This window comes from Narcine bancroftii, chromosome 10, assembly GCF_036971445.1.
Source record: "Narcine bancroftii isolate sNarBan1 chromosome 10, sNarBan1.hap1, whole genome shotgun sequence".
Taxonomy (NCBI): Eukaryota; Metazoa; Chordata; class Chondrichthyes; order Torpediniformes; family Narcinidae; genus Narcine; species Narcine bancroftii.
Genome location: NC_091478.1, coordinates 22,594,398 through 22,613,855, shown reverse-complemented (window position 1 = coordinate 22,613,855; position 19,458 = coordinate 22,594,398). Strand labels below are relative to the sequence as shown.

General features: G+C 43.0%; 1 protein-coding gene across 19 annotated transcripts in view; it reads right to left on the bottom strand.

Annotated features, from left to right (window-relative positions):
• The window catches only part of mfsd13a (major facilitator superfamily domain containing 13A), a 92,262-nt gene that overhangs the window by 16,543 nt on the left and 56,261 nt on the right, over positions 1-19,458 (bottom strand). For 15 of the 19 annotated variants that reach the window (XM_069900135.1, XM_069900143.1, XM_069900139.1 and 12 more), the window contains 6 exons: positions 8,502-8,778; positions 4,075-4,154; positions 2,626-3,069; positions 1,997-2,114; positions 1,023-1,119; positions 183-354 (listed from right to left, as the gene is read on the bottom strand). In XM_069900135.1, the coding sequence (XP_069756236.1) occupies positions 183-354; positions 1,023-1,119; positions 1,997-2,114; positions 2,626-3,069; positions 4,075-4,154; positions 8,502-8,663 (1,073 nt within the window). In that variant the 5' untranslated portion in view covers positions 8,664-8,778. Of the gene's footprint in view, positions 1-182; positions 355-1,022; positions 1,120-1,996; positions 2,115-2,625; positions 3,070-4,074; positions 4,155-8,501; positions 8,779-10,270; positions 10,409-16,336; positions 16,495-19,458 lie in introns of those variants that run through there. The other 4 variants (XM_069900138.1, XM_069900150.1, XM_069900151.1 and 1 more) reach the window with 4 other exon arrangements.

Below are 19,458 nucleotides of genomic sequence, written 5' to 3'. Positions count from 1 at the left end.
AGTCACTGTATATGTGTGAAAAAGAAAAAGTGTATATCATGGCTAACGTGATTTATGGTGTGAAAAATAAAAATTTTTTTAAAAAAAAGCCATTGTGGACTGTTACTGGGCACAGACCAAAAGGCTTAGGATTTTTTTTTTAAATTTAAACTTCAAGTTATATAGAGAAATTGTGGCTGTACCTGGCTATGAAGAAACAAAGTAGGTATATTTGGTCTGGACCTGCCAGCAACATGATCAAGCTGAGCACCAGCTTCAAGAAGAACAACCATCGAATGACCATATAAACTCCAAACCTGTTGCACAGTGACAGGAAGTAAAGGTTGTTCAAATGTGGAGCAATGTACGATGCACCTACAAAGGGGAAAGGAAAAAGTTTAATTACATTCATGGTGCAAATAAAGGTTCTTCGCTTCTTCACAATAAACTGAAACCCAAGGCATACACATTTACATCGGTTAGCTTTGGGCTCTGTGCCAACATTGCTCAAGCTTCATTCCAGACCCAAGGTGCTTTAATGCAGTATTGCTGTAATAATTCCAACTTCCAGATGAAATATTAAATTGTGGACCATTTACCCACTAAAGATGATGTTTCAAAGAACAAGGGAAACCTCTCATCATTCAATCTTAATTGATTAAATTGACATTTATGTTATCGTAATGTGACCTGTAAACTATAAAGCACGTACATCAAAGCATTTCTTCAGTTTAAAGGTTTTATGCAAAGTACTTTAATTCTTACTGTGCCATATCAATCTATTACAGGGTCTCAAACTTCACCCATCTCCAGCCATTGTCAGATGCCAAATTAAACCATTTTTTAAAAAAACCATTACATTATATCTGTCCCTTTATTTACTCCAACAATGGTTACTTCCCGCGTTAACATTGCTGGTCACTCCTCCCTCAGTTTCCACTCATTTGTTGCCAAGCCTCTCCCTCCTTCATGCAATAACTGCACTGCACAAGGAAAAGGGCCCTTGCGCCACTGCCAAGAAAGGGTCAATTCATGGAGCTTACCGAGGAGAAATGAACCTGTAGAGAGTGAAATTCTGTCTGAAAGTAGGTACTCCAAAAACAGTGGGAAGAAGTTACTGTTGAAATGACAGTGAAATACCTATTGAAAAAAAAAAGTTATTTGGTTACCAAATGTCACTGTTCTTATTCTTCTGTCTGAAATACTGTAATAATGAATCCTGTGCCTGACACTTGCTTCTCCACCCAAGCCTTTAGGAGCAGGAAATCATCCCTAACAACTAAAACTAGATCTTCTGGCAAGTAATAATAGAGATAAGAGAGTGAAAGTGTTGGAATCAGGAACAAAAATACAACCAAACTGCTGGAAGAACTCAAGGGTCAAGCAGCACCTGTATGAGGGCAGCAGGAATGGTAGGTACTTGATAAACAAGGTGAAGTCAGGAAAGCAGAGTTAAGCCATGATAATGTTACATGGGGAGCAGGCTCAAGGGGAAATATGTCCTATTCTAGCTCGTCATTCATGTGCTCATGTCCTATCTAGTATTTTTACTCCGGATTTCATCTCAGATGCTTAATGCCCAGACTCATTGTAGGTAAATCTAAACCTTTTAAATCAATTCGCATCCACGCCCTTCTCATACATCTCTTTTAGAATTAATTCTAATTCTAACCTCTTACTCATTGCCCACTCTGCATGGGGATTAAGACATGAAATTCTTTACAAAAAACATATTTCACCACAGCTTTTCACCTTCTCTTTAACTGAGCTTTGGTCTTTCCTCCTACTATTTATTTGTTCCAGAATGCAATGCTCCGCTATCAGATGAGAAAAGCATCTGGAATCTCTTATTATATAAAATATACTATATTAATACAATTTGATATAATCATCCATCGAAAGTGTTCGTTTTTGCACATCTAGACAGAATTTGCTGACTTTGCTAAATCCTTAATCTAGGAAATATCGAGGCTGGAACCAAAAAAAGAAGCCCCGCAGAACCTTCTGCTGGACTCACCTGCACCAGGTTCATGGACACAAACCAAACAAAGTTCTGGTGCTTGGACAATTGCTTCAGATACTCTGCTAGTGTCAATGTCTGCTCCTGGGCAAGTGGTGCTTGGCTGATGTACAACCTGGGAAGATACAGCAAAAAGTAAACATCATTAGAAATTACTTGGCTCCAAGTTTCAACCCGCTTTTAGTCTTGGATAAAAACCAAAGCATTTCAATGTCAAGAAGCATCCAGCCACTTAGAAAAGCCATGTGAGTTGTTGATATTTACCTTTAATGTAGGAATTATTCTCACTGTGTTAATGTTGTCAGGGAAAAGGCCACGCTAAAATGAAAATGATACTGGAAAGGGGAACATCAAGCTTGCTTGAGGCAAAAGATCAACAAGGAACTCTAGGGGTGCGTGATTTATTACCTGAAGGGAATGCCTTTGGCCCCCATCACCAAGAAGGAGTTTGCACAAGACATTAAAAAGAACTGGGGGGGGGGGGGTTGGGTCTAGGGTAGAGAGCAGTATTGTTATGTCAATTACTTTCTTTAAACAGAAGGATGGAAAACCTGACTCATACAAACAGAAAGAAAAAGAATTGAGGAGAGATAGGATGAAGGACGGATAAACTAATAAATACTTACTCCTTCAACATGGAGGACTCCGCATTTTTGACTTCCAACTGAAATTGTTGCCTGAGAATCCAGGTGCATACACTAAAACCAAAAATAGAAAAGGCAACCAGCGCAGTACAGAAGAGTCGAAATGAGATAAAGTTTTCTTTGTTCCATACTGCATAGGACATAAACACAGAGAGGGATCCAAGGGCACTAAAAAGGGAACAATAAAAATTCAGTCTAGTCCTGTCCTTTTCTGACACTGACAGGTCTGCCAGCAAGGCATTATGATTGAGGTCCACGATGGTGAGGAATCCATCATACAGGCAAAGGCAGATGAGAAACTGTACTCCTGGTCGGGCCCATGCTACCCAGAAGGAGAGGAATGACAGTGCAAACAGAGGACCATTTTGCATTAATGCCTTCAGTCGCTTCAACACCACTTCTGGAGAGGAGATTGCAGCACCTGACCTGTGAAGAGACAGGTACATTATATACAAGGAGAGTGGTGTTAAACTATAGCACAAGTGTCAGTAATCAATGTTAAATAACACTAATTAGTCGATGCATATAGATCATTTTTTAAAATAAAATTAAATATATCTTTGCAGGAGATGCAACGAGTTGGACATGCCTTGTTTCTATGGAGACCCAAGGTTTGTACAATACTTCAGTATTTGACCAGTAATTACTGACCAAGTTTTACAATCATAGATACATAAAAAGCCTAGCCATAGCATGCACTAATCAGACAGAACAATTATGTTCCTGACTTATTAAGCCCTGCTAACCACAGTCACATTGAAATAGATTCAAATTCCAAAATTAAAACTAATTTACAAAAAAGTTTCTGATTTCTGAAAATTATTCATAAAAATTTGGTGCTGGCGAGTACAGAGAGGACACTGCAAACCACTATTTACAGAATTCCCTACTTCTCCAGTGCAGAAACTTATGTTTTTCTATTTTTAATACATTTATACACAACAAAATTTGCTTCTGGTTTCGATCCAACATGATCACTGAGAGCAAAACCAGTCGTTACATCTGCAAAGCTCAGCCACTATGAAATTCATCAGGGACAAAGTAAATCAGTTATTAAAAAGTTTCCACTGGAGATTTTTTTTTCCCCAATCAACTTTTTCAAGTTTGAGCAATTTATGTAATGAGTTAAGTGAGGCGGAATTCATGACTAATCATAAAATACATGCACTGTACTGAAATAAGGAAAACAAAATTAAACCCAGTTCAGACAGAGGTCCTTTCATAGGTGTTTTCTAATGTGAGAGCCAACACTTCATTTTCAGTTTGTTATTTGTTCAAGATAAAATTCTAAACCCTTAATCATGGTCATTCTTTGGAGCAGAAATCAAGTACCATTTGTAGTGCAAAATGCGCACAAACATTTTTTACAATCCGCCCAACTTAAAAACTAAGCACAGCTTTACCAAATACAAAATGTCTATTCATACATACTGTTGTGTGCTCAGAAATGAGCGATCACTTAGCCATCCAAATAATGGATCATTAAGACTATTCCATAGGAGAAAAATTGTCTGAAAGAAAAATGCAGATTATACAGAAAAATTATGTAACAACAACAGATACTAATACCAAACATCAATTAAACTTATTAACTGTTAATGAAACCCAACTCAGTACTTAAGAACTCACGAACCTGCATCACTAATGGCTAAATTAGCAAGTTATTAATATTTAAATAGCAAACAGTAGAAATATGGCAAACAGATTTATAAATATCTGAATATATCGTAAAATGAATTAATGGGAGCTTTGGCCTCCTATAGAAGCCTGTATACTGGGCATCTTATACCACTGCTACTTTTGTAGAAGTCTAAGGAAGTTCAATACATCTCCTTGTCCCTCAAGAACCTCTGTACATTCACCATTGAAAGCATACTTGGTAGTTTCATCACATTATGTTATAGGAGCTTTGTTGCTCAAGATCAGAGGCTACAAAATTCAGCTGAAAACATCACACAAACTTCCCTCACCTCCGTGGACACTATCTACATAATAATAGACAAACATGGCAGCACTGCCGGAGCCACTTTGAAATGCTGCATCCAAGATGGTGGCACCTATTCATCTGCAGCAGCCACGAGGGCCTGCAGACTCCGGGGAAGCAGAGAACTGGAGCAGGGCACCAGGGGATGAGATCACGCACCATCTTAGAGGAAGAAGTGGAGGAGACGACCTGTAGGGACGGTGACCACGGCGTCTGACCAGTGAAGGAGCTCTGCAGCTAAGGACCAGCGCACGCGGAGAGCTGCTGCCGACTCGAAGTGAGGAACCCATGGAGGCTGCGGGCTGCTGGAGACTGCTGCCTGAAGACTCATGCTGGGCTGCAGACTGCTGGAGACTGGGTTGAGCTGGCTGGAGGAGCACCAGATATCGGAACCAGAGGTGCTGAGGGCACTGAAGGGTTCCTGACGGTGCCGGAGGTTTGGATCTGGAGCTCAGGTCGCCAATGATTCGGACTGGACTCTGGGGGGGGGGTCACAGAAGCGCTGGAGGTGAACCTACTGACACTCGGTGACTCGGGGGGGGTGGGGGGAATGACTCTCTTTTGCTTCTCCCTCTCTCTGACTGAAAGAGGTGCTTAGGTAATTTCTGCCGGTGGCGAATCTGTCTGCCTTGCAGCAGGCAAAAAGAAATTTCATGTAATACGACACTGTTTTATTACTATGACAATAAATTGAACCTTGAATCTCCCACTGTCTAGGAAACTTAGCCAACATACTGAAGGATGCACCTACAGCCTAGACATGCTCCCTTTCCTCTCCTCACAGTGAAGAAGTTTAAAAGTATGAAACCGCTTACTGATAAGCATAAAGACAGTTTCATCCCTGTAGTCATCAGGCTCTTAAATGAACATGACTACATGCTCCCCTTGCTTCTAATTGATCTTCCTTTTCATTGCAATCCTACACTCTGTATATTGTGCTCTTTATACAGCTGTATGAATTTTTTAAAAAAATTATGCTGCATTGTAGCAGGCTCTTTCAGCCCATGAGCCTGTGCCGCCCAATTAACCTACAACCCCGTATGTTTTGGAGGATGGGAGGAAACTGGACCACCTGTAGGAAACCCATGCAGACATGGGAAGAGTGTACAAACTGTTTACAGACAGTGTGGGATTAGAATCAGGTCGCTCTGCTAACCTTGCTGCCCTGCTGTGCTAACCTTGCTGCCCTGCTGTGCTAACCTTGCTGCCCTGCTGTGCTAACCTTGCTGCCCTGCTGTGCTAACCTTGCTGCCCTGCTGTGCTAACCTTGCTGCCCTGCTGTGCTAACCTTGCTGCCCTGCTGTGCTAACCTTGCTGCCCTGCTGTGCTAACCTTGCTGCCCTGCTGTGCTAACCTTGCTGCCCTGCTGTGCTAACCTTGCTGCCCTGCTGTGCTAACCTTGCTGCCCTGCTGTGCTAACCTTGCTGCCCTGCTGTGCTAACCTTGCTGCCCTGCTGTGCTAACCTTGCTGCCCTGCTGTGCTAACCTTGCTGCCCTGCTGTGCTAACCTTGCTGCCCTGCTGTGCTAACCTTGCTGCCCTGCTGTGCTAACCTTGCTGCCCTGCTGTGCTAACCTTGCTGCCCTGCTGTGCTAACCTTGCTGCCCTGCTGTGCTAACCTTGCTGCCCTGCTCTGCTAACCTTGCTGCCCTGCTCTGCTAACCTTGCTGCCCTGCTCTGCTAACCTTGCTGCCCTGCTCTGCTAACCTTGCTGCCCTGCTCTGCTAACCTTGCTGCCCTGCTGTGCTAACCTTGCTGCCCTGCTGTGCTAACCTTGCTGCCCTGCTCTGCTAACCTTGCTGCCCTGCTCTGCTAACCTTGCTGCCCTGCTCTGCTAACCTTGCTGCCCTGCTCTGCTAACCTTGCTGCCCTGCTCTGCTAACCTTGCTGCCCTGCTCTGCTAACCTTGCTGCCCTGCTCTGCTAACCTTGCTGCCCTGCTCTGCTAACCTTGCTGCCCTGCTCTGCTAACCTTGCTCAAGGTTAGAGGTAACCTGCTCACAGAAGAACCCTTCTCACCACACTAGGTATAACATGACAAATAAACTTAACTGGTCACTTGGAGAAAGTGCAGAAGAGATTTTCCATAAAACTCCCAGGTATGAAGGACTGCAAATTATCTGGAGAGTTGAGAGAAACTGGGTTTGCTCTTCTCAGAGCAGAAGGTACTGGAAGATTTAATGAATATTTTCAAAATTGGGAGGAAACACCTGATTTTCTTTGCATTCCTAAAGCAAATACTAGTTAAAATTATTTTTCCTCACTAGATATATATTAAAATATATATTGATACATACCGTATCAATATACATCTAGTAGGGATATGAATCAACTGCAATGCTGGCATTCATTTCAAGAGGTATAGAATACAAGAGCATGGATGTGATACTGGGGCTTTATAAGGCATTGGTTAGACCTCATTTGGAGTTTTGGGTTCCTCATTGAATAAAGGATGTGCTGACATTCAGAGGAGGTTCTCAGGGATGATTCCAAGAATTAAAGGAATGTCATAAAAGGAGCATTTGACAGCCCTTGGCCTATATTCATTGGAATTTAGCAGAACGAGAGGGGGGGGGGGAATCTCATTGAAACATTTCAAACGTTGAAAAGGCATGGACAGAGTAGATATAGAAAGGTTGTTTCCCACGGTGGGAGAGCTAGGAAGAGCGCAAAACCAACACTTAAGGGCGCCCATTTAAAACATTGGAATTTCTTCAGCCAGGTGAATCTGTAGTTGTCGGCAGTTACAGAGGCCAAGACATTGTGTGTATTTATGTCAGAGATGATAGGTTCTTGATTACCCTGGGCATCAAAGGTTATGGGGAGAAAGCTGAGCAGTGGGGCTGAGTGGGAAAATGGATCAGCTCATGATTAAATGGTGGGACAGACTTGATGGACTGAATAACCTATTCCTGTTTCTCAGTCTTATGGTTTTAGTAGAATAATACCCAAGCAAAAGAGCATTACATATTTACCCTCCTATACATTACAAAAGTAAAAGAAAGTTTTACGTTAAATGATCTTATTACTCTCTTCCTCAACAGTAAAGGAAACCAAGTGTTAAGACTGTTAAATGTTCGTTGTGATTACTTTTGGGGACCAAATTTCTTGTGCATTTCTTTACACCCCTGGCCAACAGTAACAATTACAGACTAAATTATGCACTGGATTCTTCATTCCATTGCTCTGGTGAATTAGTTGTTCTCTGCTCCTTTATATGCGTGGGTTGAGGCAATCAGAAATTAGTGCACTGCGGTTACAGTTAAAGCACTCTCAGGAATTGTTTTTCCATCTTCCTTACAGAGATAGTGCAGAGAAATTAATTTCCCACAGACGATGTTACTTCACCCCGCCCTCGACATCAGCTAGCTCAAGAGATCTTTAGACTTCGGTCGCAAATCCTAGAAGGGAGTTGTTGCACAACGTTCTCACATAGTTTGCCAAAGTGGACTTATTTTTGACTGCATGAGGAGGCAAGTGCTTAAAAGAAAACTAAATAGTCCTGGACTTAGCCCTCCACTCCTCAAAAAAGCAATATAATCAATCTTCATTTTCTCCAGGAAGATGTTATAGCGGTGTCAGGAGAGCACGAATGTGTTAATATATTTGATAGTTGTGTAAAACACTCATGATGATCAGCAGAGGCTGAATATATTAATAGAGATTTGAAGCATTGTGGATTGGAAACACAGCACTCTCCTTCGTGCATCTTTCCAAATCTCACTTCCTGCCCAGCTATTTTCGAGGCTTCCTGCTAAGATGCTTGTGATCCAAACAAGAACATTTGAGACTCTTAAATAATGTAACAGGACAAGAACAAAGCCTTTTTCAATGGCAACGTATTACAACAAATGTATCATTGAAAAACTCACCTACCTCACCAATCCAAAAGGATAACTTGTCAATTTTGTAAACAGATACAAATGTATCCACATAGTACAGGAGAAACACATTATGTAGAAGAGAAACAAACAGCGATAAGGAACCATACAGCACTGCTGTAGGAATGTTCAAGCAGCTCCCAGGTCTGATTCTCATGACTTCAACTATCTGTTACATCGTAGATCCAACTTCTTGATCATTTCACTTGCATTGTTGCTGGAGAAGTCTCAAAGGTTGTGATAGCAGCCAAAAGCTGCCTGCCTTGGGTAAGCTGTGGACAGCAAACCATGGGTAAGATTTACTTATTCATCCAAACCAAACACCAGAGTAAAATCAACATGACTTCATTCCCCAATATTTTTTTTCCCTCTAGCATTTCTCCAAGTTGGGTAAATAATCAATCGAGTGAAATACTTATGTCCATTAAAACAAAAACACAGAACAACAAAAGCTGGAGGGTCTCAGCATCCAAGGAAAGGAACAGACATTCAACATTTGGGGTCAGAATTATCTGCTCAGAATTACAATATCTGCAGTTTCTTGTCTCTCTATAAAACAGGGCAATATGATTAAGAATTTATAATAAAACTAGATTATTTGTATAATCCAAAACCACCACTAAGTCACACTTACAGTAGGGGTATTTGCCAAAATTTTCTGCACTTTAGGCAGGTCCCAAAGGATTGGAAGAGAGCAAACGTCGTGCTACTGTTTAAAAATAGAATATTTCCAAACTAGGGCAAGCCCAATACATATCAATGAAGCCTCAAAAATTTTTTACATTTATCACGTAATGGATCAATATCAAAATAAAACCAAGATAGTTTAACTTTTGAAATATGTGCACTTTGAATTGCAACAATGTCACGCACAAAAGGAGGACTCATTAATCAAACTTAGAACAATATCCTAGAAAGTGACAAATCCAAGTCAAGCTCCCAATCACTCTTGAATCTGTCCTTTCTTATATCCCAGCCCATGTATTGGATCAATGTTTTTTTTTTAATTTAACTCAATAAAAATATTTTAAAAAGAAAAAATAGAATGTTAGTAAATAGGCCAGTTTAATTTGGACATTTCTTGAGGCCGACATAACTGAAGTAATAGCAGGAGATCTTGATCAAAATTGTACCATCAGGCAGATTCAGGATTGAGGAAGGGAAGGTAACATTGAACAAATTTATCTGGAGTTCTTTTGAAGATATAACGAGCACAGTGGCTAGAGAGAAATCAATAGGATGGCATCAATAATGCAACGCTGAGTGAGAGTTGGCATGAAGGAGGTAGGCAGTTTAATGAAAAAGGTAACCATTCTCCGGAGGGCAGACTGGAACAGAAGCGATCTTCATGGACTGAGGATCACCATTGTTCTGATAGCTGTCAGAGAGCTACCCTTTCCCTGTCACTCCTCATGTTTCCTCTTCTACCCTGCCCGTCTCTAACCTGTAAGGCTGTGCTTCTTCCCCTTACCCTACCTACCCCCTCCCTTCACCTTTTTATTATTCAGGTGTTTGCCTGTTTTCCCAGATTCCTGAAGAAGGGCTCAAGCCAGAAAGGTAAACTGCCTTTATTTCTGATGAATGATGCATGACCTGCTGAATTTCTCCAGCACATTTGTGTATTGCAGAATTAGATTCAATCATGATGCTTAAAAGGCCTTTAGTCCACCCATTTTCAACAGGGCCTTATAGCCCCCCCTTCCCCTTCCCCCCCCCCCCCAGGGGCCACAGCACATTTAAGTAAAAGCCTTGTTTTCTTTTCACCTCATGTAACATAATTTTTAAACAGTATTTTCCATGTAGTCAGTGGGAGAGAAATACAGAAGAAACCAAAACTTGACTTCTTCAAAGGGAAGGGGGTTGATAAACTTTAACCAGAGTCCTGGGGTGGGGGGAGCATAGCTGAAAAAAAAGTTGAGAATAGTTACTTTAGACAAACACTTGAACATGCAAAGCAAAGAGGGATATGGCCCTAATGCAGACAAACAGGATTACAGCAGATGAACAAAAAGGAACAGTATTGCCAGAGTTCAAAGGACTGGTTTCTCTGGTCTAAAACTCTTCAGCAGTGGTCCTCAAACATTTTCTTTCCACTCACATACCATTTTAAGCAATCCCTTACTAATCACAGAGCATAGGGAAAGAGAAAGGTTGAGAACCACTGCTCTACAGGAAGTGTCTCCTTGTCTCTATTAATGGACAGCCCCGTATTCTAAAGCTATATTGCCCAATTCTAGGTTGTCTCCCACAAGGGGGAAAACACCCCTCTGGCATTCAACCAACCGCTCTAGAATCTTACACTTAACTGAGGACACCATTCATTCTTTGAAGCATTAGGGCAGTGGTTTTCAATTTTTTCTTTCCACTCACATACCACTTTAAGTAATCCCTATGCCAAGGTGCTCTGTGGTTAAAGTGGTACATAAGTGGAAAGAAAACGTTTGAAAACCTCTGCTTTACAGAGTATAGTCTCAATCTCTCATCAATCTGGTCATCCCAGAATCACCCATGTGAACCTTCTTGGGACTCCACTCTCCAAAGCAAGTACAACCTTTTTGGGCATGAAAACCAGTACTCCTCGTGCAGTCTCATCACTGCATTGTGAATGCTCAATGAAGGATTGGGTTGAGCTCTGACCCAGTGGTCAAACAGCCCACTGATGTCAACTACCAATTCTCACTTTTGAATTGGGACATTCGGGAGTGCCAGTGATCTGTGTAAAACTCTTCCACCATGTAGTTGGTAGCGTTTTATTTATTCTCCCAACACAAGTGAAAAGTACCACAAGCACTGGGAAAAACAATTCATGCATTCAACAATACCTCTTGAATATAAGCCTCTTGAATATAAAGTTATCAGCCAATATGAATTTCTTTTAAATAGCAACAGGAAATTAAACAACATTCAATAAAGGTCCCACATGCAGAACTGCAATAATGAATAGAGAATTGTTTTGTTGAAGAAGGACACAGACTAGGAGAAACTCCCTAGCTTTTCTCCATCCTACATCCTAACGCCTAAAATGTTAGAACTCCAGGTACATGGATGGGAGGGGTGTGGAGGGATACGGACCAGGTGCAGGTCAGTGGGATGAAGAAAATTAGCTCAGCACAGACTGGAAGGGCCAAAGGGCCTGTTTTCTGTGCTTCTAGCAGAAAGATGATATTTTATGACCCTGTCACACTCACCATGTACAAATCTTTACTTAAATGAGCATTTTGCAAAGTGGAAGCTGAAACCAAACCATTTAGACGTAGGCAAGCTCAACCATAGAGCCAAACATGACACATCAACAAACTGGATGAAAAACTCAACTGTTTTACTCTTACCCAACAGCTGATTGCTGTGTTAATGAATCAGAAGTGAAAAAAGATGGAAGTTATAAAATGTTGCTCAAAACTTCACAATAAACTTCCCTTTAAAGTATCTCTCTCAGGTATCCCCACTCCCACATTTTAAACATGGCAAGAATATTTGCCTCCACAAATTGAAGGAACAACACCTCATATTCCATCTGGACACCCTCCAACCAGATGGCAATAACAGTGACTTTTCTGGTTTCCATTAGACCTCTCCCCCCCCCCCCCCCCCCCCCCACCCATTTACCCATCCCTGTCTCCTTTGCGCCAGCTCTGCAATCACAGAGCCATAACCCTCCCCTGATCAATTCTCCGCTTTTCTCTCTTGCCCACCTAACCATGTCCACCTATGACTGTTGGCTTGGGCTCCTCCCCCTGCCCTTTCTTCCCTCTTTCTCCCCCGCCTGTTCTTTGCTCATACCATGTCGAAGGACTCAAGCCCGAAACGTTAGTGAGATAACTCTACCTATGGACACTGTGGTACCTGCTGAGTTTCTCCAGCACTTTTGAGGATTTGCTATAACGTGCACACTTTCTTATTTCACCCCTTTTGCCCTCACTATGCTGTTCAACAAAATATAACAAATACCTTTCATAGTTATGAAACGTTTAAATGTTCAATTTAAAATGATCTTTTGCTAATCGAAAATTATGATGTGCCCAGAAGCATGCATGCCTGTCTGAGCCTATCTGCTATTGAAACTCATCCATGCTTTATTACCTTTGCTATCTTTTTACCCACTATTTCCTTCTGGTGTCCTCCTTCGATGAGCTCACCCAAAACTCAGATTCCAATCTGCTCCTGGCCTAATATCTGCACACTGACCTGCAATGGCTTCCAACACCATCAGCTTTTAAAGGTCACATCCTGGTGTTAAAACTCCTCTTCTATCTGAGGCCCTCCAGGTAGCATAGGACTGAAGTGAGAGGGAAAAGATTGGGATTCTCCCCCCCCCCCAGCCCCCACATAAGAAGAAGTGATAAATGCAGTTACAATTACAATCTTTAAGATATTAGATGGATAGGAAACATTTAGAAGAATATGACCAAAACACGGATAAATGAAACAAGATTAGATAACCACTTGGTTAGCATGGAGGCTGGGCCAGAGAGCATTTTTCCTGAACAGTTCAACTCCATAAACCCTGAATTCTGCAATACCTAGTAACTATCTATTACTCTGCACTCATGTGCCCCTTGGTAAAACCCCAAGCAATTCAGACCATCTGCTTCACCGCCTACTTAGAACTCTGGCAAAATTTACATTTAAGCAAGTTTTTAATCTTTCTGCTGATAACCAACTAACTCGATTAAAATAAAAGCACAATGTTGGAGAAACTCAGCAGGCTAAACATGAACTTTATATATACAGCAAAGATAAAGATACATTAACAAATGATAGTTCTGTATCTTTATCCTTGTTATATTAAGGACACGGTTTGACCTGCTGAGTTTCTCCAGTGTTGTGTTTCTACTTCAATCACGGTGTCTGCAGACTTTCATGTTTTACTCCAAACTTGAGTTAATACCTGTTTATGTCTCATGGTGACCTATACAACATCTTGTGTCGCCTTTACTGGACATAAGCTATGGAGTGAATAAATATAGCACTTGCTGCATTTCAGGATGGTACCCAGAGAATGCAGTGATGAGTTCATCAAAAAGAAACTATTATTAAACAATCCAAGACACACACCCTTGCGTGCATCTTAGAATTTAATCATAAATACAACACTATTTCTTTTTATTGTGAGACCTCATTTGACAAATTGCAAATGCTCCTTGCATAAGAAGCACGGAGTAGCTTCCAAAACATTGAAATCAAGTTCTCATTTCAGTGTGAAATGTCAAGCACACGATTAGCAACACAAAGACTAAAATGCCCCAAACAGGAAACAACAAAAAACAGGAAATTAAAAGGATGAGAGGAATTAAAAGGATGCTCTATTTTTGATAAACTTTTTTGAAAACAATGATAGGAAGGAGGGAAGAGCAGGAAGGCGAGGAAAGTTTAACCAGTAAAGGGGTTCAACAACTACATGAAGAGGATGCAACAAATAAAGTGAAAACTCCATCCATACATTATACATATAATTGGAGCCAATTATATATTGCCCTGAAACATCATGTACTGATGCCCTTCTCTAAAGGTACTTGAAATAGGGGAAGTGCAGTAGATGTTCACCAGATTGATTCCTGGGACAGCAGAATAGGAAGGATTAAGCAGATAAGTGCACAGTGTTTAAAAAGGCAGGCGATAGAATATTACAGCACAGAAAACAGGCCCTTCTCATCAATGGCAAACTATTATTCTGTCGAGTCCCACTGACCTACATCCAGTCCCTATCCCTCCATACTCCTCACATCCATGTACCTGCCCAAATTTTACTTAAATGTCAAAATTGAGCCTGCATTCACCACTTCAGCTGGCAGCTTGCTCCATATTCCCACCACTCTGTGATCATATTGACATTTACACAAGGCCTACATGGTTTGACAGAGTACACACAGAAATGATGTCTGCCTTAGCTGAGACGTCCAGTACCAAGAGTCCATGTCAAAATAAGATGTTGGGATGATAAAAGCAAGACACAAAAAAAAATCATTAAGAGGGTAGTGAATCAGGGAATTCTCTATACGTGTTCTGCTGAGGTTCTGTCACCAAGCTGTGCCAGTGTTATCAACATGGAGTAATGGAGACCTTTACATACAGGCAAGCGCCCATAAGATTAAATTCTAAAGTCTGATGAATATAAACATGTTTGTTCATACAATGGCAGATCCAGCTTACTCTTTCTCTACTTTCAGTCATTATTCTTATCAGCCGCAAGTGCTTTTGATGCCATTCTGCACCACCGTGGATATAATTGTGTGTTTTCTAATGGACAAGATCAACTTGCTATAAAAATGGTACTTTTCTGATACATAGGTACAGCTTATTTAAGGGAAATCTCAATATATTTTATTTTAGATAAACATATGAAGGTACATGGGTTCGTGCAGAGAAGGATCAGCCAGAGTGACTTTGAACAGTGGAGTAGATAGAGCCTACTCCTATTTACATTTCTCTATGATTCAATTACTCAGAACCCAAAGACATTTCCTCTTGAGAATGAGAAACTTCAGAAAAAGGATAAAAAGACTATGAGTGATGATTCAAAGCCACAATGTTAAGAAAAATGAAGAGGCTGAAATAAATCAAAAACTCTTGATGATTTCATTATCTCTGTAAAACAGATTTGAGGAACAAAAAAAAACAGGCACTACCTATCCAACTCCTGGGCAGGAAAAAAGTCCCCAGAACCTTGTCTTCTTCCTGGACAGGTAAAGAACCCAGACTGCTCTCCTCCATTCCTGATCTGTCACTGGGTATAACCACAGACCACTCCCTTCTCTATATCAAATTCTTGGGCAGTGAAAACCCTAGACATCCCATCTCTCCCTTTTACTGGAAAGACACCTACGGGTGAGAATAAACCCTCAGCCTCCTCTTTCCTTCGCTTCCTGTGGTCTGCAGACCACCCCACCCCACTAGATGCCTACCCCTCTCCTGCTGAGAGGCCAACACTACACCACCCTACTCTCTGGTTGGTGGGAACCCTCCTCAGGCTCACCAATTAGTGGAAAGCATCCACCTCCATGACCCTCTCTTTAGTGGAGGAGAACGTCTCCGTCAGGAGGGGTAGGGGAGAGGGAGGCTGCCCCAGGCCCTTCCCATTGGAGGGGGGAAACCACCCACAGGCTCTCCCTTGGAGGAAGGATATCACCCACAGATATCACCCCCAGGCCCTCTCTCGGAGGGGGACAAGATCACCCCACCCTCCTTCGGAGGGGGAGAATCACCCCCCAGGCCCTCCCTCGGAGGGGGGAAAATCACCCCCAGGCCCTCCCTCGGAGGGGGGAAAATCACCCCCAGGCCCTCCCTCGCAGGGGGGAAATCACCCACAGGCCCTCCCTCGGAAGTGAGACTCACCGTCCCTCTCCTGTGTTGGAGATATCATCCCTTGGTGCGGATTTCTCTCCTGGGAGGGGGCGTTTCAATCCCCCTGAGGGGGGGGTTCCCTCATGCTCTCCCCCATGGAAGTCAGAATATCCAGGCCATTCCCTGTCCTAGGTGGGGATCACCCCCACACACCCTGCCCTCCCTTGGGTGGGGATCACACCCTGCCCTCCCTTGGGTGGGGATCACACCCTGCCCTCCCTTGGGTGGGGATCACCCCCACACCCTGCCCTCCCTTGGGTGGGGATCACCCCCACACCCTGCCCTCCCTTGGGTGGGGATCACCCCCACACCCTGCCCTCCCTTGGGTGGGGATCACCCCCACACCCTGCCCTCCCTTGGGTGGGGATCACCCCCACACCCTGCCCTCCCTTGGGTGGGGATCACCCCCACACCCTGCCCTCCCATGGGTGGGGATCACCCCCACACCCTCCCCCTCAGAGAAGACCCCGAATCTGCACCATCACCTACCTTAGAGAGCAAACTCTCCATTACTCTGCTCCCCACGAGGGTGGCGGAAACTCCCACCTGAGGCGTCTCCATCCGCCCGCAGCCGCCGTCACGACTGAGGAAGGGGTAACTTGGGCCACGGACGGTACCAGTCTCTCGTCCCGTTCCACCACGCCGCTCACCCAGCCGCTAGACCCGACCCCGCCCACCCCACCTCGGATTGGTCGTCCCTGACCGTCACTCCGATGACGGCACTCCACCCTCTGGCCGGCCTCTCACCCGCGCACGCGTGCTGGCATTTCAGGGTCAGGAAGGTTGGCGAACGAGCACGCAGGCACTTTGATTGACAGTCGGTGCAGACGTGGCGATTTTGGGGAATTCCGGGGTTTGTTGGGAATGAAAGGATTAACGGTGAACAGGTTGCAAGAGGAAAGATGAGTGGAAGTATTTGCTTTCCGTCTTCTTAATTTTAAAACAAAAAAAAAAGCAGAGTTGATTCACAAAAAATGCATAGTCGAAACAAATATTTCTCGTTAAAATTCTGATTTCAGGAAATGAGCTGTTTTAACATCCTGCCCCAAAACAATGTACAACCAAATTTTTCTGGACACCTGGTTAACTTCAAGGTCTATCTCCCATTAAATGTGATTGCTTTGCATTAGAAGATGACGATGGAGATTTGCCTTCCCTTTCACAAAGATTACACTGGACAATGAAAGATTTTGCTTTCTGAACACTTTTGAGTATTTTATGGATTCTGATCACAAATGTCACCTTAAAATTTTCCTATCGTGCCTTTTTTTTAGATATAAACTATTTTTGTACAGGCATTTTAAGTCTTCTTCAAGCATACAAAACCACAAAGTGGAACGACATTGAAAATTAATTTTCTGCATTCGCTCTTGGACCTTCTTCCTGCTGATTTTGGTGCAGTCAGTGACGAACGTGGAAAAGCGGCATCCAGGCAAAGTGAATCTATCAATTCTGGCTGACTATTGTTAAATACTGACAGGAGAGGCATCAGATGCTGAGTACAAATAAAAATCAGCAGGAAAATGTTTTTAGGCCAGTTTTAGGCAATGTATCAGCATCATAATTAATCATTAAATTAAACGTGCTAAATTCAATTAAAGTTAATTTAATGTTCTCCAACTTCAAACATCATACACCAGATCTGAAATTATCTTTGTGTTCATCTTGTATTTGTCAATCATAATCCCTACTTTTTTTCAGGGAACAAATCTTTTGAAAATATTTGTTGTTCAGTGTTATCATACAACACACAACTGTAATAAGCAGCAGAAAGTTGACATCCCGTGTGGTATACTTGAAGAAATGTGTAACAAACAGAATCTTTTGCAAAGGCTGCTTATAGATACATAACCTCTCATAACTAAATGTTGCTCACTTGGTTGTTGCTAAGCCACTGAACATTAATGAGTAAAGGACATTTAGGGTCATAGAGTTGTACAGTTTGGAAACAAGCCCTTCTGCCCACTATATCTATGAAGACCATTATGCTAAGAGACACTAATTACACTTGCCAGCATAGACTTATACACCTGGAAAGGTGCAGCAAGTAAAATTTTCTGTACATTCAAAATTATTGTCATGTACAACCCTGAGATGCTTTGTCCTGCAAGCCAGGCAGATTTTTTACTTATCATTAGTACAAAAATCTGTACTCTAGGAAAAATGTGTACAAAAGAGAGAAATGTAAACAAGAAGGAAGTGCAAACGAACTGTGCAATAGAGAAAATAAATATTCAATAATAAATAATGTACAAAGAAAGAGCCCTTAAATAAATCTCTGATTGAGTTTGGTAAAAACACAAAGTTGGAGAAACTCAGCAGGCCACTGTACTTTATTTTTCTTTCTTTGGCTTGGTTTCGCGCACGAAGATTTATGGAGGTGTAAATGTCCACGTCAGCTGCAGGCTTGTTTGTGGCTGACAAGTCCGATGTGGGACAAGCAGACACGGTTGCAGCGGTTGCAGGGGAAAATTGGTTGGTTGGGGTTGGGTGTTGGGTTTTCCTTCTTTGTCATTTGTCAGTGAGGTGGGCTCTGCGGTCTTCTTCAAAGGAGGTTGCTGCCCGCCAAACTGTGAGGCGCCAAGATGCACGGTTTGAGGCGAGATCAGCCCACTGGCGGTGGTCAATGGGGCAGGCACCAAGAAATTTCTTTAGGCAGTCCTTGTACCTCTTCTTTGGTGCACCTCTGTCTCGGTGGCCAGTGGAGAGCTCGCCATATAACACGATCTTGGGAAGGCGATGGTCCTCCATTCTGGAGACGTGACCTACCCAGCGCAGTTGGATCTTCAGCAGCGTGGATTCGATGCTGTCGGCCTCTGCCATCTCGAGTACTTCGATGTTAGGGATGAAGTCGCTCCAATGAATGTTGAGGATGGAGCGGAGACAACGCTGGTGGAAGCGTTCTAGGAGCCGTAGGTGATGCCGGTAGAGGACCCATGATTCGGAGCCGAACAGGAGTGTGGGTATGACAACGGCTCTGTATACTCTAATCTTTGTGAGGTTTTTCAGTTGGTTGTTTTTCCAGACTCTTTTGTGTAGTCTTCCAAAGGCGCTATTTGCCTTGGCGAGTCTGTTGTCTATCTCGTTGTCGATCCTTGCATCCGATGAAATGGTGCAGCCGAGATTTGAGATTTGTGTGCCCAATGGAGATGTGGGGGGGCTGGTAGTCATGGTGGGGAGCTGGCTGATGGAGGACCTGAGTTTTCTTCAGGCTGACTTCCAGGCCAAACATTTTGGCAGTTTCCGCAAATCAGGACGTCATGCGCTGGAGAGCTGGCTCTGAATGGGCAACTAAAGCGGCATCGTCTGGAAAGAATAGTTCACGGACAAGTTGCTCTTGTGTCTTGGTGTGAGCTTGCAGGCGCCTCAGATTGAAGAGACTGCCATCCGTGCGGTACCGGATGTAAACAGCGTCTTCATTGTTGAGGTCTTTCATGGCTTGTTTCAGCATCATGCTGAAGAAGATAGTAAAGAGGGTTGGTGCGAGGACGCCGCCTTGCTTCACGCCGTTGTCAATGGACAAGGGTTCAGAGAGCTCATTGCTATATCTGACCCGACCTTGTTGGTTTCCGTGCAGTTGGATAACCATGTTGAGGAACTGGGGGGGGGGG